The sequence below is a fragment of the Camelina sativa genome, chromosome 12, assembly GCF_000633955.1.
Source record: "Camelina sativa cultivar DH55 chromosome 12, Cs, whole genome shotgun sequence".
Taxonomy (NCBI): Eukaryota; Viridiplantae; Streptophyta; class Magnoliopsida; order Brassicales; family Brassicaceae; genus Camelina; species Camelina sativa.
The window spans coordinates 7,407,472-7,416,204 of NC_025696.1; the positions used below are offsets into that span (position 1 = coordinate 7,407,472).

The 8,733-nt window shown below is 35.6% G+C and overlaps 2 protein-coding genes across 2 annotated transcripts in view; both read left to right on the forward strand.

Annotated features, from left to right (window-relative positions):
• Positions 1–2,213, forward strand: part of LOC104730689 (polyadenylate-binding protein RBP45C-like) — a 5,183-nt gene extending 2,970 nt beyond the window's left edge. Inside the window, exons 4-7 of the mRNA XM_010449882.1 lie at positions 1,241–1,371; positions 1,461–1,557; positions 1,642–1,827; positions 1,939–2,213. Coding sequence (XP_010448184.1) covers positions 1,241–1,371; positions 1,461–1,557; positions 1,642–1,827; positions 1,939–1,941 — 417 coding nt within the window. The 3' untranslated portion in view covers positions 1,942–2,213. The remainder of the gene's footprint in view (positions 1–1,240; positions 1,372–1,460; positions 1,558–1,641; positions 1,828–1,938) is intronic.
• LOC104730690 overlaps positions 5,074–8,733 on the forward strand; it is a 4,102-nt gene continuing 442 nt past the window's right edge. Inside the window, exons 1-2 of the mRNA XM_010449884.2 lie at positions 5,074–6,389; positions 6,466–6,642. Coding sequence (XP_010448186.1) covers positions 6,277–6,389; positions 6,466–6,642 — 290 coding nt within the window. The 5' untranslated portion in view covers positions 5,074–6,276. The remainder of the gene's footprint in view (positions 6,390–6,465; positions 6,643–8,733) is intronic.

Consider the following 8,733-nt stretch of genomic DNA (forward strand, 5'->3'; position numbering starts at 1 on the left):
CTTACGATGCAACCAGGTATGTTTTTTTATACTAAGGAGCCAGATCTCTGCTGACTTATGAGTATGTTGAGTGGTGATATGACTCGCTTTGTCTTTAACTGTCTAGGTTAGTTTATTTTCTTTTCTTTGGGGTATTATTCCTTTACCGGTATCTTTCTGATTGGTGAATAGTGTTCTGTTAGTTGGTGTTCAATGTGTCTGCCCTTATCCTTCAGCTTCATGCCTTTCAGCACTTCTAAGAATTTAATATCGCAAAACATCCTAAAACTTATAAGAAAAAACTCATGTTGTCTGTAAGCAGGAGAACAAGAGGCTCTCTTTGGGGGGCCTGGAACTGACTTCAGCTGAAAATGATTCCACCTTATTGCGTGGCCTCATTTAGGTCAGTTAGTTATGTTTTCAGAAGAAGTTAATTACAAAGCTTTTTTATCAGCTACAGTCGCAAATTATTTTCCAGTTCCTTTACTTATCAAGCATAAGTCTTTCCCTTTTAATTTAAGCCTTAACTTTAAGTTATTTTTTTTCATATTTACCACCGTTCATTACTTTTCGCTTTTTTCCAAGTGTGATTCCTAAAAGAGTGTTTTGTGTTCTTCTACATACCTCTCAATTCCATCTTTTTCAGTAATTAGTGCTGCAACTTCCTTCTTTCAGTTACTTTTTGCCTCTAATTTATAACTCTTCTTTAGTATTACACTGTTACTAATCTTCTTTCGGCAAATTGGTTACGATGGTGAACTGTCAAACCTTGGAGGGAATTTAGGTTACTTGTGCTCTCTTAGAGAATTGTGGTCCCATTCTGTCATTTTCTAGTTTCTCAAAGTTGGATCATGTTTCCCCTCGTAGATATTTAATAATTTGTGTATCAGTTATCAACTAACTTGAATCCCTTCACCTTAATCTTCAAACTGTAACATATATTTGCCAGTTGCTGTTTGCATGTATCATCTGCTCATTATTTGGACAAAACTTGCAACTGCCATTCTCGTTTGTGTGTGTGTGCGTTAGTGTCTGTTTCCTTGCACCGTCAACTGAATGTAGTATATATATTGATGTTTTAGTTTTCTGCTTACATTCTTTTGACTATTTTTTTTTTTGAAGGTTCATATCAAAACAACCAAGGAGGAAATCCAGGAGAAAGCGACCCAACTAACACCACAGTGCGTACTTTGTTTTGGTTTCCTTGGGCCTTTTCTATGTTGGGTGAATTGTTGAATTAATGTCATGTTTGCTATTCCAGATTTTTGTCGGAGCTTTGGATCAAAGTGTAACAGAAGATCTTTTGAAGTCAGTTTTTGGTCAATTTGGTGAACTAGTTCATGTGAAAATACCGGCAGGAAAGCGTTGTGGATTTGTTCAATTCGCCAACAGGTAGACACTAGTGTGACTTTGAAGACAAACTTCATTTTATGTTGAAAATGTTAGTTAATTCACAACTTTACTCTGTCTTTGTGCTTCAGGGCATGTGCTGAGCAAGCACTATCCATGTTGAACGGAACACAACTTGGTGGACAAAGTGTTCGTCTTTCGTGGGGTCACAGCCCTTCCAACAAACAGGTTTGTATCCATTGAACAATGCACCAAGCTAACAAACTATGCTCTCTACTTTGTGATCTGATGACTTGACCCATAATTTCACAGTCTCAAACTAATCAAGGCCAGTATGGTGGTGGTGGTGGTGGTGGATACTATGGGTATCCTCCTCAGGGATATGAAGCATACGGATATGCACCACCTCCTCAGGACCCTAACGCCTACTATGGTGGGTACGCTGGTGGTGGCTATGGAAACTACCAGCAACCTGGTGGCTACCAGCAGCAACAGCAGGTAATTTCTTTGGTTTTTACCTGAAAATCTTAAAAGTTTTAGGCAATGTATCCGTAAGACTGTAAGTAAAGTTGCGAGCTTACTGATTCTTGTTCCCTCTGTTTTTTGCAGTGAAGCATGATTTAATAAGTCGTGATCGAGCTGAAGTTCTCCAGAAAGCTGACACCGTTTGAAAATCGTGAATGAATTATTGAAGTGGATGTGTATTAGCTCTTCTTGTCCCAGATTCTCTCTTTCAACTCTTTTTTTTTTTTCTTATGAATTACTTTGCTTTCGCGTGACAATTGTTGAGTGTTCTTCCAAGTCGTAACAAAAGGCTTAAACCCACAAGTGTTTCTTGTACTATTTCTTCCTGCAACGCCTCTGAATTACTTTAACATTCTACATCTTAAATTAGTCAGCAAAACATTCAATAAATTTGAGTTTTTAGTTTCAAGCTGAGCTGCGGTGACGAAAGAGATTAGATAGCCTTGACATATTCCTTTTCGCACAAGTAACTGTATTAAACGAGAGTCCACAATTGATGCTTTTACTTTTTCAGAATATGAAGAATCAATAGTGTTTCAAAAAGAAGAGTCGATAGTTAATGGTTGATGCAAATGCTGGTAACGTGACCTTTCATTCAAAGCTGGCAAACTTCAAAGAGATTGGTTACAAAAACAAACTGGTTGTCTCATATCTGTTAAAACTAGAAAATGGTTACAGGAGCAATATAACGGATGAGTAAGCTTTTCTGCCATTGATTGATTCATATGTAAACGAATCAACCATTTTACTTTACTATTCTTAGAGCTGCATTTTTTTTTGACAATCCATGTGACAAAAGAGCTTATGGATCTGTCTCATAGGGAGTCTCGCTTCCATCAAATGTGACAAAGAGCGTAACTATACTCCCGCTCCTCATCACCATCATCATCAAGCTTTGGTTTTTTTTTTTTTCTTCATCTAATTGTTTTCCAGTTGTGATGAGATAAAAAAAGAAATGAAAAAAACCGAAAACTCTAGCTTTGACCACCTCTTTTCATGGTTGAGTCCCATCTCTCAACTCTCTCACTCTCTCTCATTCATTTCTTTTTAAAGTATATATCTTTATTTAAATTTAATGTTGTTTTACTCTGGATAAGAAAACAAAGTTCACTAATATAACATTTGATAAGAACATCTTAAGATTTTTAAACAAAATTTGATAATAAGTTATCTTAAAAATCTTATAATGATGCTTGTATAGAAGGAACTCTATAGTCAACATTTAGTTTCTAGACTAATTTTCAAACATCACTAACTGATATGATGCACAATACTGGAAATAATGTGGTCAATAAAATTATTAGTATTAAATAATAGTTAAATCATTAAATCCTTAGCCAAAACAGCAAATTTTGAAAGAAATATAATTTTTGATGTGCAAATAGTTCAATTCCATGTAATAACACAACCACATAGAGATTTTAACATGTTGGTGGTTTAATCTGGTTTTTAATTTTGCTTTACTAATTTGGTTTTAAAAGAATAATCATTGTAAGCCAAAACCAAATATAGTATTGTTTGCATTAATTTTAATTTTAGCTTTGAATTAATTCTTTTTTTCTAAAGAAGTTATATTTACTATAATTCTTTTTTTTTAAAGAAGTCGCATCTTATCTGTTCCAAGCCGACGGCATTACCTCCTAATAATGTTGGGACAAAAATGGTACGATTTTTGATGCCACCATCGGCTGTTCATGCAGGATGGTAGTTGGAACAAAGATGTCTATGGGATTGTATTGAGTATGTAATATGTAATGTCCATCCGCATACTAATAGTGAGAGGGAAAACTAAAAGAAAATCTTAACATTAGATTTGATTCTTTGAATAGTAAATAGTTATTATAAACAGCTAAAATAAATATTATTAAATACAAAATTATGAGCTAAAATACAAATAATATTATTAAATATAAAACTAAAACAAATATTTAAATACAAAAATTATGATTAAATACTAAAATAAAATAACTATGAAATCTAAAAATCATGATTAAATATAATGATAATTATCAACAAAATTAAACAAAATTTGCTATTGAATTAAAAATTATTACTAGAAATAAAAATTAAACATTTTTTTTACAACATTTGAAACAATGACATATATTTTGGTATTTGTCAAATGTAATCTGTCTTAGTATTTTGTTTAGTGGTCGTAAAATATCACCTTTTTATTTAATAATAATTTTTTGTATTTTATATTTAATAATAAATTTTGTAATTTATCGCAATTATTGTATTTAAACCTTCAATATTCTTTTAGTTTTTGATATTAATTAATTATATATATATATATGTTATGTATGCCTTAATATTGAAAATCATTGTGGCGCAATGGTTGAGAGTCTACTATACTTAGACCATCCACAATGGCGTGGATTTGGCCCGTCCCCAATATTTATTGGATTTAAATTTAAATGAAAAAAGCCCAATATCTGAAAAACGGTTCTTATTTGGGGACGTTTTTTTACCGTCCTCTTCGCCACGTGTAGCCGTGTGATTTGTTCTCGAATAAGCTAGGTCTAAAAAAAATGTATTCGGGAGACAAAATCATCCCGAGTTCTTTCTTCTCCCTCTTGACGGCGACCACGAAGGCGATTCGATCCTCCACGACGTTCTGTTCTTTTCACCGGAAAATCTTGCCAGATTAACGAAGCCGATCTTCTGTCGCATCCGAAGCCGGTCCGATCTTCAATACCTAAGACGTCCAGCGGTTCGATCTTCTCTCCCGAAGCGATCTGTCCCTGTCACCCGAAGCTTGTCCGGCGGTTCGAGCTTCTCTCCCGATGATATCCGTCTAAATAAGGTTAGTCTTCTTCCCACTACATGAGATTTAACCTTGATTGGCGCCGATTATCGAATTAGGGTTAGGGATTTGGGATTATCGAATTAGGGTTAGATAATTAGGGTTTGCGAATTAGGGTAATTGAATTAGGGTTATTCAATTAGGGTTAATTAATTGGGGTTATTGAATTAGGGTTATTGATTTAGGGATATTGAATTAGGGTAAATGATTTAGGTTATGTTTCTTTGGTGTTTTTTTTGTTTTTTTCATTTGTTCGATGGATCGTTATGTCTCTGTGTGAAGATCGAGTTGTGTCTGTGTCGTTTGTCCTTTGCTGTAGTTGTTGATCTTATAAACATGTTTGTGTCTTGGTCAAAATTTTTTTAAAACATTGAGTATCGTTAAACTTTGGTTTTTTTTTCTTAAATGTTAAAGGATCATCATCTTTGTGTCTCGGTCTATTTTTTTAACATTGAGATAGGTTAAATTTTTTTTTATCAAGGTTTTCAATTTGGTGATTGTTGTGTCATTGGTATGGTTGGTAAAATGTTTTTGACATTGATTTTGATACAACTTTTGGTTGATTAAGATAGTCATTGTCATTCGTATGATTTTTGGATAAATTTTTTTAACAATGTCATTCGTATGATGTCTCGCATTGATTCGTATGGTTGTGTTTTTTTTTAGGTTTCTCATTTGGTAGTTGTAATGTTTACTTGTAATAAATTGGTAGCATTGTTGTGTAGTTGGTTGTATTTAATTTTAGTGTTGTTTGTTCATAGTTTCTTGTTTAATTTGGTAGTTGTAATGTGTACTTGTCATAAATTGTGATTAGACATTTGTTGTTTGGTCTTTAAGTTTTGATAGTTATTGCAAGTAAGGTTTTAAACCATAAATCTCTTTCATTTATCTTCCCTTTCTCACTTGTAAATGATATTCACTTCTCTTCTATACTCGCATCTCTTATCTTCGCATTCCTTCTCTTCTATACCCGCTTCTAATCTCTGCTTTTCTCTTCTCTTCTCTTCGCATTGATCATCTTCTATACCCGCTTCTCTTCTCTGCTCTTATCTTCTCTTCTCCTCGCATTCCTTCTCTTCCTTATCCGTTTCTTCCTATGGATTCTAATAATCCCTTCTTTCAGTCTTCTTCTTACTTCAACTTGCTTAACAGTCAAGAAGAAGGTGGTTTAAATGATAACTTTCATTGGGAAAGTTATCCACCTTCTGGACAGAGCTCACAACCTTCTCCTCACAGCTCCCAACCTTCTCCTCACAGCTCCCAACCTTCTCCTCACAGCTCGCAAGAAACACCAAAAGAGCGCAAGGAGAGAAAGACATGGACACCTGCTGATGATGAAGTCTTGATCTCCGCATGGCTCAACACTTCAAAAGATCCCATCGTTGCAAATCAACAAAAGGGAGGAAGCTTCTGGAGCAGGATTCAAAAATACTATTGTGACACTCCTCACGCTAGAAACGGTGGGGAACAGATGCTGGTGACACATTGCAAGCAGCGTTGGCACAAGATAAATACTCAGAGGACACGACTATAGCTATTCCCAGCCTTCTTCATCTGATCTGGCTGATAAGTACTCAGAGGACACTGCGGATAGAGAGCTAGATGCATTGATTCGTATGGATGAAGCAGAGTCGAGGCAATACCCACCTCAACCGGAGGTGGAGCATGGATTCCCGAAGGAATGTTATTGTGGTGCGAAGCCTTTTTTAACCAACTGCTACAACAGAAGGTATGTGATGAAGTATAAGTTTAAATAAAGTATAAGTGTAAGTTTCGTATACGTACTAACTCCTTATTTATTGCAGGTTCTTCACATGTCCAAATGTCGATGATGGTGAGATGCATATTCACAAGTGGTGGGATGTGGCTGTAATGGAGGAGTTGAGGGACAGTGATAGACGATATGAAGTGATGGCTGAGAAGGTAGATTACTTAACCTTGTTCAATGATGAGAGTAACGCAACTGAACAGAAACTGGTAAGGTTGGAGAATGTAGTTAATGAGATATGTAAGGAAAATAAGTTAAGAAAATTTACTGATTTGCTGGTTGTAGGTGTAATCATCATTTTCACATGTATTTTGTTCATGTTGGTGTAATGATTTACACGGGTACTTGTTGTTTTCTTATCATGTATGTTGTTTTGTTTTGGTCTCTCACGGGTATTACATGTATTTTGACTACGGACGTGTTGGTCTCTGTCACGGGTACTTGTTGTTGGTGTAATCATGTATGTTCTTTTGTTTTGGTCTCTCACGGGTTACAAACTGGAACTCCACTATATATATGATAACTCACACCAAACACGACCAAACCAACAACACAAGTCATTTCTTTATCTTCCTTTCTTCATAACCAAAGTAGCAACTCATTTCATCAAATAAGATCAAAGCAACAAAATACTCTCGCTCTCTTCCTTTAACTTCCATTCTCTTCTTCTCTCTTTAATACAAAGTCATTTCTTCATTTCTTTTCCTTTCTCTTGAAATGGGATCATCTTCAAACCATTATCATTACCATGGAGATGATGATCACTATCACTACCAAGCAGATGATAGTGATCATTTTGATGCTTATTTAGAAAATATTTATGATGTCTCCCAAAATATCCCCGAACCAAACCAGCCACAAGAAAGGATTTTTATCGAGCGAAACCGGGAAGAAGGCCACAATAATCTTTGGAATGATTATTTTAGTGACACTCCCACATATCCAGAATATTTATTCCGGCAACGGTTTCGCATGCACAAGCCACTGTTCATGCGAATTGTGCAACGTCTCTCTACCGAAATCCAATATTTCCGCCAAAGCCAGGATGCAACCGGACGTGCTGGTCTTTCACCTATACAAAAATGTACTGCAGCAATTCGTCAATTGGCATATGGTACTTCGTCTGACAGTGTTGACGAGTATGTCCGAATTGGTGCTTCGACAGCTCGAGAATGTTTGCACGAATTTACCGCCGGCATCATCCAAGTGTTTGGAGATGAATACTTAAGACGTCCTACACAGGAGGATCTACAAAGACTACTCTTTCAGAATGAACAGCGTGGATTTCCCGGGATGATTGGTAGCATTGACTGTATGCATTGGGGGTGGAAGAATTGTCCCACGGCTTGGAAAGGCATGTATTCACGGTCAACCGGAAAACCTACAATTGTGTTGGAAGCAGTAGCTTCGTATGACCTCTGGATATGGCATGCCTTTTTTGGAGCTCCAGGTACTATGAACGATCTTAATATTCTTGATCGATCTAATGTTTTTGATGACATAATAACCGGTCAAGCTCCGGAAGTCAACTTTGTTGTCAACGGAAGGGAGTACAACTTGGCGTACTATCTCACTGATGGTATTTATCCAAATTGGGCAACTTTTATTCAATCAATCCGACTTCCACAAGGTAGGAAAAAATCTCTCTTTTCTAAAAAACAAGAAGCTGTTAGGAAAGATGTTGAGCGTGCCTTTGGAGTCTTGCAAGCTAGATTCGCCGTTATTAAAAATCCGTCTCGTTTATGGGATAAAAACAAAATGGCAAATGTAATAAGATCATGCATAATACTCCATAATATGATTGTCGAAGACGAACGACATACATACAGTTACCGAAACATTATTTCTGAATTTCAACACGGAGAACATGTGGATCAAACATTTACCGTTGGTGCCGCCGGTGTGGGTTCAAATATCAGCAGTACGATTACTCGTCAAACAAGACTTCGGGATAAACAAGCTCATGATCAACTAAAACATGATTTGATTGAGCATATTTGGACAAACTTTGGACATCTTCCGGATAATGAAGTTTGATTTTAAAATTTCTATGAGTTGAATAAAATGTTTGTTTTGGTTTTGATGTTTTTATGTTATATTTTTAATGTTATTAATTTCTAAATTGTATGTTTTTGTATTTTCTTTCTTTAAATAATTAATCTTTAAACTTTCAAAATAATATTATTTTATTTGGGGGACCAAACCCAAATACACACCAATGCTCCTACTAAAAATAAGAAACCCTCAAAATATTAGTATTAAATGTGGGGGACCAAAAAAAGTCCCACACCATTGTGGATGGTCT